Below are 13,559 nucleotides of genomic sequence, written 5' to 3' on the forward strand. Positions count from 1 at the left end.
ACTGCCTTCCATTCAAATACGTGTTTCCAAATGTCCCAATATGCCAACACTCAACACCATGGAACACTGTCAGGGTTACCTGGGTAAAACTCCCTGCTAAAAGGAAGGAATGCGGAAGCACCCAACCCGCAAGCAGCAGAGCCAGCCTCTGAGTCAGTACTGCACCACGGCACTAAGTCCCTTTACTACCCTTTAGACTGGGTGACACTGTCTCCATCAACACATCCCTTGCCTTCAACTTGTGCACCTATAAATAGGGATCACAGAACCTGACATGATCAGGGCTGTAAGAAACGTGGCCAAGGCACTCCCTCTGGAGTACACCACCCCCTTTCCTGTATCTCTGCTTAGGGTGTAATTTGCATTTTCCTTATTTGTCATTTGTTTCTCCACCCTGGAGTATCTCCATGAGAACAGAAGTTTTATGCTAAGACTGGCTATTATTTCCAAAACACCTACAACAGTGATATGAAAACACAGCAGGTATTCAGTACCTATCTGCTAAAGAATGAGTGAGTAAGGGAAGAAAAGGCGGTAGTCATGACAACCCTGAAGAACAGGCTGAGAGGATCAGCAATCCTGGCCGTGTACACATGAAAAGCTACCGCTAACACAGAAGTGAGACAGGCAGAGTGGAGCCGATCGTGAAAAGAGCAGACGGGCAGCTCAACAGCCAGCAGCCCCCACATATCCAGAAGCTTCACGCGAGAGAGCTGGTCCAGTGACAAAGGGAAGGAAGCAGCCAATAAATGGTAGCAAATAAGTGGGATGTCACCCCACACCTCTAAGTCTCTCCCAGATGTGAGGCTAAGAATTGACGTGTGGACACTTGAAAGCTTCAGAAGAAGAAACCACAGAAGCAGCTTCCTTACACTGACACTCAGGGAGGCTTCCTAAGTGTACTACAAATGAAGAAAACCATAAAAGGAAAAACTAAAAAAAAAAAAAACCTATGTTAAAAATGTGAACTTTCGTTAAAAGACGTGTACACAAAAGCATACAAAAGACTAGCTGTAACTGGAAAAGCCAATGATGACACACAATCTGATAAAACATCAAAAGCCAGAACTCTTTGTACAATCAAAAGACAGAGTTGGGGGTGTAGCTCAGTGGTGGAATGTTTGCCTTGCACGTCAAAACCCTTCTCTAGCACAAAAATAAATGAAAATATATTCTAAAAGTCAGTAAATAGAAATAAAAAGGAGAGATAATCTAATAGAAAGAAATAGATAATCTAAGAGCCAAAGCATCCACAGGGATGACGCCTCTGGTCTCAGCAAGCTTACATGCCAGTTGCTCCTCTGAATTAGATAGGCCAGGGTCTTTAAGGAAGCAATGCCACTGTTTCTGAGGAAACAGGAAAACCTAACACTCCACCGAAAGGAGTAATCTGAAACAGCCATTATGAAGGAACAACATGAAAGTTTAAATATGCATTTCTACAAGACCTAGCAATGTCTTCTCACTCCCAGGAAAATGTCCAAGAGAAATCCCCAGCATGTATGTAGAAATAAATTATGTACACAGATTTTGTGAAGCTGCACCCTCAACATCACAGGACTGGGGGCATCAACACCTTCACCCCAGGAAAAAGCCCAAGCTTAACTTTGGCTCTCCCCACACTTCACCACTAATAATCTACTGACTACATGTATTTCCAGTAATATAAGCCATTAAAATATACATCAGACACAGTGGAAGTACATGAGGTTCCTGGGCCATCACTTTTACTGCACTGTGCAATTTCCTGGAGAAACAAACAGTATCTGCTCATGATCTGATGGTCAGCAGCCCACAGCACCTTAAGCAAATTCTTGCAACTGTTCATCTTGCTGCACTAGTAACACAAGAGACTACAAAAATATTTCAGTAGCATACTACGTAGTATGGTAACTCCAAATGCTGTCATCTACACCTTGTGTCTATCTGTGTAAATTCTGATAATTCTGTATAATAGATTTTATAATAGTAAATGAAAAAAAATGACCACATGTTTAATGCATGCATGACATATTTAACTTTTTTTTGATTTATACACTACTTCTATGCTACATGGTTTGCCTGTAAGTTTTTTTTTTTCAAATTGTAGTCTAAAAAGAAAACAAACAAACAGGAAAAGAAAGAAGAGTTGAAGAAACAGCTCGGCAGTTAAGAGCATGTACTGCTCCTGCAGAGAACCTGAGTTCAGTTCCCAGCACCCATGCCAAGTGGCTCACAGCCACCTGTAACTCCAGTTCCAGCAATCTAATGTCCTCTTTTGTACTCCATGGGCACCTGATTCATACATGCACATAGCCCTACACAGAAATACACACATACACATAAAAATAAACCTTAAAACCAAAAGAGAAAAAAAACCAGCATATGAGTGGACCCATACAGTTCAAATCTAACATGTTGCTGAAGCACCCATTGCAATCTGTATATGTGCACTTTTAAACATACTTAAGAGTATGCCTACAATGCATATTTGGACATATATAATAGCTCTAAAAGTATACTGGAACATTTAAAGTTACAAAAAATAAATCTCCAAATGTAATTTGGCATTAAGATACTATGGAATATACTATACAATCCATATGAGTGTTAATATGCACAAACATTACCTAGATTTTTAAAAAACTAAAAGGAAGAACATTTTCTAAGAGGTTAAAAAGTCTAGTATTCTACGTAATTCCATGTCACAAATGATATAAGTGACTCATAGAAGGGAGGTCACTTGAAGACAGAAAAAAAGTTGACTGACCTGTGAGTAGTTACACTGGTCTGTAATCCCAGCTCTCCAGAAGATGACAAGTTCAAGGCCAGCCTGAGCTACATACAAAGCAAGACCATGTCCAAAACAAAAAACAAAAACAAAACTAACAAAAATCAACCAGTCCATCATTACTTCAACAGTAGCTGGTCCTACTACGGTTCACCTTACCCAGGTTTCTTTTTGTTGAGTGTCAATAAATAGCAGATGTGTGGCTGTAAGATACAGGGTTCCCGTCAGTGACTTGTTGTTGGTACTAAAGCGGTCAAGTAACTTCACTTGTTCAACCTAAGAAAGAAAAAGATGTTATTTTTTCATTTCAAATACAGTCTTTTTATTTCTGTTGCTGTGATAAAACACTGACCAAATACAACATACGGGAGGAATAGGTTTGTTTGGCTTATACTTCCAGGTCAAAGTCCATCACTGAGGGAAGTCGGGGCAAAAACGTGAAGCAGAAAATAGGAGCTCAGGCTTGGCTGGCTTGCTTACACAGCCCAATACTATCTGCCGGAGGAATGGGGCTGCATAGTATGCTGGGCCTTCCTACATCAATTAACAATCAAGATTCACAGATGTGCCAACAGACCAATCTAATCCAGGCAATTCCTCAATGATCCTATACCGTGTTAGGTGGATGATAAGGCTAACCAGGACAGTAGTTGAAGGGCTCTAGTAGGTTCCAGCAAGGCAAACAGGGCTCTAGCAGGCCTTGCCCTTCCCCCATTTCCTCTGCTTGCTAAACCATTAAATTACATTCCTAATGCTAGCTACCAAGGTCTATTCCTTTACTTGGCCATTTCCTCCTCCTAAGGCTGAACTACAAGGTTCAACTATCAAAGTACTGAAATACAGCAATCAAAAGTCCCCTTTTGGTTACCCTAATTAACCTGTCCAGTCTAAATTAACCACCTCATCCTAGCATGGAGATTCCTTTTCCCTTTATAAACTGCCATTTGCCTCTGGGTCACACCTGTTTCCTCTCTATCCAGAGGCAAACACCCCTGCCCACTCTCCCTTGTATCCTCTGTCTTTGTCTCTTATTCCCTGCCCTCTGTCCCTCTGGGGCAAATAAATCTCCTTTGTGCTGAGAACTTGGGGTGTCTTGTGTCAACTTTGATGTCCTTTCAGCAATACAAATAAATTTTTCTAATCCCAGGAACTGCATGTATCACTATGCTTTGTTTCTTCTTTCTTGTCCCAAAACACAAGTTGCTTACTATTCAGGGTAAAATTTTATCTGTCTCTTGGAGAAACACGTAAGTCACAAGCAACAGAGATAGTATTTATATGTCAATGTAACCCAGGGAAGGTATTAGGAAACACCAACACTAATGTACAAGGAGTGCAGTGTGTGTAAGCAAAGTACTTTTCACATCTAAGAGCCCATTTTACTGTACATGCTGCCATAGAGAGCACCTAGTATCTGTCGTGCCCCAGTTTCCTACAGGATTGAACCATTTCCACCCTCCTTAATCAGGAAGATAAACAACTGAAATAGATTCAGGAAGTCCCTGAAACTAGCTAGATACACTAGGCCCCTCCCTTCCAGAGTAAGCAATAAAGCCCCTGAGAGTCATTCCCAGACAAGACAAGCTACAAAAAGGGCTCTGAGACCAGACCCTTTGCCAGGAAGAAGTCGAGATTAAAAACCAGCTGCCTTGAGAAGGTTTAGAGCAACCAAGCAGCATAGAGGGGACACTCTCAGCTGAGCAGTGGTGGTGCACAACTTTAATCCCAGCACTGGGAGGCAGAGACCAGCAGACCTCTATTAGTTCGAGGCCAGCCTGGTCTACAGAGTGAGTTCCAGGACAGCTAGTGCTACACAGAGAAACCCTGTCTTGAAAACAAAAATCAAGAAACAGAGACACTCTCCAACCTGTTGAGCTGCCTGCAGGCTGTGCAGTGTGTTCCAGGTCCCCAGTGTTGGGTGGGCTTTGGTGATGTAACTGTCTTGGAGTCATGTGTGATGCTGTAAGTAATCCCTCCCTCACATTGCTGTAAGTAACTACAATAAAACTCATGGCTCACCAAGGTGAACTTCGGTGGTATCCATACTTTGGTTTGTTGTGGGCTCCCTATCTGAGGTGAGTAGAGAGATGTATGTAGTGTCTCCCAAAAAATTCTGTCACATGACACTATTCAAATTTTATCTTAAGTGGAAAATCAAGTAATCACACAAAAGTTCTAGAAGTATATGACTGGGAAGAGTAAATCAGGAAACCACTATTCACAAGCTCCAGTTTATGATCTATATTCCACACACTGCAACAAACAAGGCTGCTATGCAGCCAGCTCTGGCTCTTGCTCTCCTACAAGGCTCTCTTCCACTCAGCACAGTGGCAAGCCTTCTCCTAGACTCACCTATGACCTAACTCGGAGGTAACTCTTACTTACAAAGTTAATTTGTTACTTATGTCACCTTGTCTATTTACTGAGTTCCCAGACACAAACTGTCCTGAGTTGCACTGGCCTCCTATAGTGTCTAGGATGCTGAGATCCACATTACATAAGTAAAATAGCATTCATGTCTATTAATACTGGTGTACATACACACACACACACACACACACACACACACACACACACACACACACACACCCCTCTGCCACAGGAGTGCAGAGTGGGACTGGGACTAGTCAGGAGACTATAGCCTTAAAATTTAACGTCATCCATCTTATAAAAATACACATAAATAAGTGCTACCACCATAGCTTTAAATGTACAGCTCTATCACAGGAGGCTGTGGACAGTTCTTTACAGTGTGTACATCTTCAAACTAGAGTGCTCACCATCATAACATTAATTCTATGTTTTCCTGATGTATTTAATTTTCTCTTACCACAGAACAAAACACTCCCATTATGAAAATATTAATTAGCTGATTGTCACCAGGTGGTGGTGGCACACACACCTTTAATCCAAGAACTCTGGAGGCAGAGGCAGGTGGATCTCTGGGTGTTTGAGGCCTGCTTGGCCTACAGAGTGAGTGCCACGACAGGCTCCAAAGCTACAGAGAAACCCTGTCTTAAAAACCAAAGCAAAAAAACAAAACAAATTAAAAAAAGGTTAATCATCTCACCTTTCTTCAGTCTCCATAATTTACTTCCATGGAGAAAACACTGTTTGAACAATTTAAAACTTACCTGTATTTTTAAAAAAAATTTAATACAATACTTTATTTGCATGGTTAAGATAATAAATTTATTATGGATACTTCCAATTGGAAACTCAGAGATTCAGAGATTATGGCCTAACATACAACTCAGGTCTGACATGGATAACATACAACAAGTGATCATTTTACAATGACTGTCAAGAACGCAGGAAAGCTGGGTGTGGCGGTGTACTGGAGAGGCTGAGGAAGGACGATCAGGAGTTTAAGGCCAATGGGGGAAGGGATATGGGGAGGTGGTAAGAAAGCTTTCTCCTCCATGAAGATTTCTCTTGAAGGTCAACGTTTCTTTCATTGTCTAGGGCCATTCATTTCTTCCTCAAGAAAAAATATGACTTCATTTTATTACATTCAAAACTGAAACTTGAATTTAAACACCTTAAAGACAAACAGGACCAACATCTGTCCATTCCTCTCCAATTGTCAAGACTTGGCTGAAAAGGGACAAAACCAACAACAAAAACCAGGCCATGATGGGCTCTCTCTTACTACCCTTAACAAGAGCAGTAGTGATATGTATGCAGCTTAGGGTTATGGGAAAGTATCAACACCACTGGAGAGATCAATGACTCGGGGTACTTCAAAGAGCTCCTCAGAGAAAATAAAAAGGATTTTAATGGGTGCGGCTATGAACAAACAGGAAGTCTGCTTAAAAGGAAGTCCATATGAAGCCAAACACAGAAATACTTTTCTAGCCCAAGCCTTACACTGTGATTTTTCTTTTTAAAAATATGGTACAAAGCTTGTCTGCACGGGAGACAAACTCAGTTTTCATTCTGGGTTTTAACTACTAGTCCCTCACAACTCTGAATCTGAGGGACAAACTAATATATTCTATGCTGTGCAGGCCTCCTGCAGTGTCCGAGGCAGGAAACTACAGCAAGTGTCTCTATCGGCACTAGTCTCAAAATGAGGAAAAAAGACAGACAGGAAGGCATCTCACATACCCAGATGAAGATTCCGTCTGCCAGTCACTACTACTTTTGCTCAAGGGCTCCTTCTCCTTATTGGAGGGAAGGGGAGTGAGTAGATTTGCTAGATAGCCCAGGCTGCAGTGGACTTTTCCATCCTCTTTTTGTTGTTATTGTCTCGTTTTTATTTTTAGAGACAGGATTTCTCAAGACAGGTTTTGGAGCCTGTCCTGGAACTCGATTTGTAGACCAGCCTGGCCTCAAACTCACAGAGATCTGCCTGCCTCTACCTCCTGAGTGCTGGAATTAAAGTCGTGCGCCACCACCGTCTGGCTTTTTTTTTTTCTTTATTCTTTTCCATCTTCTTGCTGCAGCCTCCTGAGACCTGGGATTGAGGCATTACAGGCATGTCTCACCTTGAGCAGCTAAGGGTTCATTCCCTATATGAATCTTATCCACTATCATTATATTATATTACCATTTTATCATTAGCAAATAGGCTCATTTGCCAATGACTCCCCAAAAGCTGACTGACCGATCCAAGATCTTACTGTTTACTATACATGTAAGAATATTTCCTCACATAGTAAGTATGATAAATTCTTGCCAAACATTATTTTCATTTTTGCAGCTAGCAGTTCCAACCTTGTGGTGTCCTCGCTCCTGAACTAGAATGCTTAGCCTGGCATTATGTTGTCTGCACTTGAACATCTTCAGAGCTCTGACTTACTGATTTCCTTCCCTCCGCTCACAACACAACCCTAATTCTACATTTCACACATGACTTCCATTATGTCATCCACATCAAGTTGCCAGCACTGGAAGTCATCCTACTGACTTCCTGACTCATCCACTCACCTACCTCAGGCTCTGCTCTTTCCGCCAGTATGAGAGCACTGACAAGGCTAAGATGAAAGCCTGTTCAAGTGTATGTCTCTCACTAAAAACCAGTAGGTATCTCGGGCAATCACTACTCCTTTTTTCTCTCCGAGTCCCTCCAAATGGCTTCAATAGCATTTGATACAATGGATGTTTACTGACCTCAGCTGAACTGCCAGGGAGAACTTACTTCTCACAAGTTGAAAACACATGGAAGATGCCCACAGTATACCAGTGAGCCCTTGCTGAAATCAGTCATGGGGTTTATAAAATAGGATTCCTTTGTCTCATTAGTCTGTTATTCCCCATGCCGCCTTTTCCTTCTACAGTGGCTGACCAGCAAACACTCAGTAATTCATGCATGAGTCAGAAATTAAAAGCAAGTAGAAAACCTACCATAAAAGTTACTGTTAACCTTGCTCTACCGTCTCTCTCCATCCCCCCACCCATTTACTTTGGCAATACAATTCTTACTGGTAATTTCAGTTCTCTATCCCAAGTTCATTACCCAATGAGGGGAACTCCCCATCCCCCTTAGAGTATTCTAGAATTCTCTACAAGGTTTTCTCAGAGCACTATATAAATAACTATAGGATTCTTATGAGTCTCCATCAAGGTGGAAAGTTTGAGTTGAAAATGCTCTAATAATTTGTGTTTATTTCCTGCCTCCCATCTTACATTCAAAAGCTCTATATTTAAATTTGGTTGGCTCTGTTCAAGATTCAAGGTCCATCTGTTCACTGGGATAACCTCCAAAACTGCAAAGGTACCAGTTCCCAACCTCACCTCAGCTCTACCTCATCATGGGAGAATGGAAACCAAGACAATGCAGGGAAAAGGGACTAGTCAAAGAAACACACGCTAAACAGAGCCCAAGAAACACACTTTGGCCCTGCAACCAGAACCAAAGAAATGTACCCTGACCCCAAAACAGGTGCCAAAGAAACACAATTTGTCCCTGGAATCAGAGTCAGTGAAAGAAATACACCCTGGTCCTAAAAATTGGAGCCAAAAGGCTAAAAAGGACCAGAGAAAGAAACACACTTTGACCCTGAAACTAGAACCAAATCTGATCCTAACCCTGTGCAAAAAACTAACCAATCCTCAAGCAGGAGCTCTAGCCAATCTGAGCTCAGTATTGGGGTCTGACCAATCCCCACCCTGAAAGCCCTATATAAACCCTGTGTTTGTTCAGCTTGTGGCTGTTCGTGCTACCTGAACAGCCACTCTCCTGGATTCTTCCCTCCCAATAAACCCCTTGGGTGAGTTTTGGGTGAAGATCTTTTACAGTGGCGATGGAGCAGAGGCAACCCTGGGCAGAGCAGAGCAAGCAGGGCTGTAACACTTTTGCCGGGGAAACCTTCCCTTGGCAGAATGGAGTTGTTAAACTCTCCCGGAGCAGAGCTGAACTGTAGCAACTTCGCCCAAGAAACCTCCTGCAAAGCAAAACTGCTACACTGGGCGAACATCCCAAGCTGGAAGACCCTGCCCTGCCAGAGAGGAGCCGATACACTGGGGAAGCCTTTCCCTGAGGCAAGGCTGTAAGCTGCCAAGCTTCCTACAACCTGTGGTAGCCCTAGGCTTCCGAGCTCCAGGATACCTTTGTCTGTGAGCTGTGTAACACTCAGTATTCTGTGACTCCTGAGTGCCAGAACACCTGTCCCACCCGATCCGACCAAAATGCCTACAGGCAGTATTTAAGGTCTGTTCATTCTTGCACAACTGTCCTTCTACGTCTTAGACTGCCCAGTCTGAATTCTTCTCCTGCTACTCCTCAGCTCACACAAACTAGCTTCCCTGTCTACCTTTAGGCTGTTTCCCTAAATACTTAAGGCTCAGCATGTCTAATTCTCCCCCTTTTAAAAATCATTTTATTACAGTGTTGAGCCTTTAAAAACACACAGAGACACTCACACTCCAAGTCCTTGAACATGTATATAAATACAGTTTTGCTGGTTCTCTCAGTAAAAATATATGTGCTATTAACTCAAGGCTACTCCATCTGGGTCTCATTCTCTCACCTGTAAAACAAAAGCAACCATTGCCAAAAGAGGAATAGGTTAGATAATGAATGTTAAGTATTGTAACCTGGGATCCTACAAACAGGCAATAAAATGCTCAAACAGATGAAATAAATGTTTGCAAAAGTTATTACAGTTATCTGGCAAGACAGCCTGTGGCCTGCTAGTCCTCAATGCACCTAAGTTCAAAAGGAGAAAGGAAAAGTGTGGTTTAAGAAGCAAATTCAAGGGCCAGCAAGACGACTCAGCAAGGGAAGATGCTTGCATCTCTCCAGGCTGACCACCTGAGCCCAATTCCGTGAACCACACAAGCTGTCGTTTGACCTTCACACGTATGCCATGGTACATGTGTACCACGGCACATATCCCTCACACCCCAAAAATTTGTTTTTAAAAAGTCAATTTAATACCCCATGTGCCATAAGGCTGTAAGATAAATTTCCTCTAATAAATACTGTTCAGGGCAAGAACTAAGCACCTTCTTCACTCGGAGTAATACAGAGCAAACAGAATTCTCCATGGAGGAGACATAACATCATTTTATCTGATAAAGGAATGCAAACAGGCTTTTAAGTGCGGTTGTCCATGATGGGTACCAACACCAGCACTCCAGTGTCAACAGCAGAGAAAATGCTGGGCTAGGTGGGGTGACCATCAGAGACTAGGGAAACAGTGTTGGTACAGAGCAGGCAGAAGGTCTAACAATTCTGATCTAATAACAAAACTAATGCCAGGAAGAAGAAATTGAAGGATCCTTTTATTCATTACTATCAACTTTAAGCCTGTCAGAATGGGCACAGAGAAGGGAAAGTGAGTCACCAAAAAGCCGATCTTGAGTATGGTTGGTGATGGAGAGTTAATCACTACCTTGGTAAGTGCCAGGTTACATTCAAACCAAGGGATACAACAGTGAAAACCATTACATATAACCAGCAGCTTCTACAGCACCTCAGCACATGGATGTAACACATGAAGACATTACCTTGAAGTTAAACCAAAACGTTTACTGTCTGCTTATAGTTATGGAGAACATAAGAGTGGTTTGGGGGAAACACGCTCATTATGCTGTGCTTTGCTGCAAATCTGCTCCAAAATTTAAAAGTGCATCATTTCTTTGCTATAACCACCAGCATACAAATTACAAACCAGGCCAGAGCCCAGCTGCTCCTTTCTACTTCCCCTCCCACCAGGAGGAAGTACCCAGGCTGTTTTGGAAGAAACTAGAACTATTTTATGTCACTACAAAAAACAGCATCAAGACCCTTAGAAAGCAAAAAAGTAAATAGAGGAAAAGATAAATGGCGAAAGAATGAAAAATAATGGGGCAAGGAGAAAGAAACTTTGTCCAGGGGTGGTAAGTGCCAGCCCATGTTACTTAACTCTTGCCAACTACAGGTTAAGGGTCTACAGGAAAAAGTCAAACTTCAGCTGCTTAAGACATTGGAGATGAAAAGCACAGGTCATCACAAACAGAAAATGACAGTATAAGAAGTTCAGACACTTGTTCTTCCCTCTCTGTGACCAGAAGGGAGCAAGGGCCTCCTTCAACCAAACTTCTGTGATCAACAATTGTGACTGTTCCACAGCTATGTTACTCCGCTGGCCGTGGCTCCTCGGCCCAGACCACAGTCAGCTACAGGGGACTCTGCTCCCTCCCTCCAGACAGACATCTCTGAGACATTCAGATCATTCTACAGACATCCTGTGGAGAACTAGCTGTAGGAAAGGAAGAGGACATTACGTTGGTACGCATGCAGCAGATAGTGAGGGCACTGACTCTTCGATCCTGTCCTGAGTTGCTAGGACATCTGGCAGCATAAGTTATCAGGGAAGCAATTATGGACTTCCTAAGACAGAAAAAAGAGTATTCTTGGATCATAAATCCCGCGGCAACTTTTCAGTTCTTCTTTCACTATGTTCTTCTGCAATGCTGAGCACAGAACTTCCTATCTCAGAGTGAAAGCAAAGATGTATAAAGGTGGCTAATGGCTCCATGGATAAAGGCACTTGCTGCCAAGCTGAGGACCTGAGTTCAATTCCCAGGACTCATGATAGAAGAGACACCTCCTGTAAATTGTCCTCTGACCTCTACATGAGCACTGCAGCGCTCATGTCTGTCTGTCTGTCTCTCTCTGTGTCTCTCCATCTCTGTCTCTCACATAGACACACACACACACCTTCAAAAGTTAAAAAGGTTAGCCGGGCGGTCATGGCGCACAACTTTAATCCCAGCACTCGGGAGGCAGAGGCAGGTGGATCTGTGAGTTCCAGACCAGCCTGGTCTATAAGAGCTAGCTCCAGGACAGCCTCCAAAGCCACAGAGAAACCCTGTCTCGAAAAAAAAAAGTTAAAAAGGTTTAGCAGTGGCCTTCAAAAGTCTGCAGTAACTTGCCCTCCCCCAATTTTACTATTCTATAGAAACCTCCTTTACCACTCTGTCCAGTTTTCTCACTAGTTCTTAGCCACAAGGCCAGCAAAGGGGAATGTTTTAGCTGATGTTGCCCACCCTACCCCACCCCTCCACTTCCAATGTGTTGTCGCCTCCCAGCATTTACTGCCATCTAAGGCAGTGTAGACCTGGTCCACCAACTATATTTGCTGTCTTTCTTGATTCAAAATGCATTTTCTCAGAGCAGTGTTTGCTTGTCTAGTTCACTGCTATCCACCTTGTTTCCTAGTGTGTGGAACAGTGCCTGGCTGGCGCAGAAGGCCCAGAGGGGCACAGGGGGCACAGAAGGGATCAGTGAACTCTCTGCCCTCTCTCTCACAGCTCTTCCTCCTCAGCACCCTGACGGTATCTTTCCTCGGGCCCGGGGCCCTGACACCCTTCGCTTATCTACGGAGTCTCAAAGTGATCTTACATAAACTCCCAATGATTACCTAGACATCCACATCAGCCTCTTTCCCTCACCCTTTCCCCTTGCTCAACACCGTCCCAAACAACTGGTTACTACACAAAACCTTACAGCCTAGTTGCTCTCATTCATCTAGATCTTTGTCTCCACTCCTACTCACGCTGCCCTGCCTCCAGTCTAACCTCTTGACTAGAAAACTATTCTGTTAGGCAGGAAGGAGAGTGTGGCGGTGAGACAGACTTCTTATCAGAAAGACCTGGATCTCAGAACCCAGCTCCTGCCTGCAAGTAGTGAGCCAATAACAGATGCTTAGTCAGCTGAGACAGGATAGTTACTTATCTTGACAAATTGTAGGTTTCTCACCTGTAACGGGATAGTATTAAAGACAGACAAAATGGTGTCCTGCTTGGAGCAAGTGTTCAAGTATGTCTTAAAATCTAAGATCTCGGGGGCTGGATATTGGCTCGGTGGTTAAGAGCACTAGTTGCCCCTACATTCACATGGTGGGCCACACTCTTCCCTAACTCTGGTTCCAGGGCATGACCTCTGTGGGCACCAGCCATGCATGTGGGACATATACATCCATGCAGAATCAGTAACTCCAGTTCCAGGGAATCCAACCCTCTTCTGGCTCCTTGGGCACCAAGCACATACGGTGCACAAACATATATGCAGATAAAACACTCACACATAAAACAAAGAAATCTAATAAAAACTAAAAAAACAAAACAAGATCTCAAGGCTGGAGAGACAGCTCAGTGGGTAAGAGCACTTGTTCTGCAAATACAAGCACCTGAGTTTGAATGCCCAGCACCCATGTAAAAAGCAGGATGCCGTCACATGTCCCTGTGGCCCCAGCACTAGGGGAGCCAAGACATGAGCTCTAAAGAGCTCAGCCAGCCTGTCTGGAAGGCTAAGCTTCTGGTTCAGTGAGAGACACTATGTCACAGCAAATGTGAT

At 43.2% G+C, this 13,559-nt stretch overlaps 1 protein-coding gene across 2 annotated transcripts in view; it reads right to left on the reverse strand.

Moving 5' to 3' along the window:
- The window catches only part of Mtmr6 (myotubularin related protein 6), a 41,308-nt gene that overhangs the window by 24,415 nt on the left and 3,334 nt on the right, over positions 1–13,559 (reverse strand). Inside the window, exons 1-2 of one of the 2 annotated variants that reach the window (XM_040740566.1) lie at positions 11,486–11,512; positions 2,930–3,046 (exon numbers count right to left, since the gene is read on the reverse strand). In XM_040740566.1, coding sequence (XP_040596500.1) covers positions 2,930–3,046; positions 11,486–11,497 — 129 coding nt within the window. In that variant the 5' untranslated portion in view covers positions 11,498–11,512. Of the gene's footprint in view, positions 1–2,929; positions 3,047–11,485; positions 11,513–13,559 lie in introns of those variants that run through there. The other variant, XM_040740567.1, reaches the window with a different exon arrangement.

The sequence above is a fragment of the Mesocricetus auratus genome, unplaced genomic scaffold (genome assembly GCF_017639785.1).
Source record: "Mesocricetus auratus isolate SY011 unplaced genomic scaffold, BCM_Maur_2.0 Super-Scaffold_100707, whole genome shotgun sequence".
Classification (NCBI taxonomy): domain Eukaryota; kingdom Metazoa; phylum Chordata; class Mammalia; order Rodentia; family Cricetidae; genus Mesocricetus; species Mesocricetus auratus.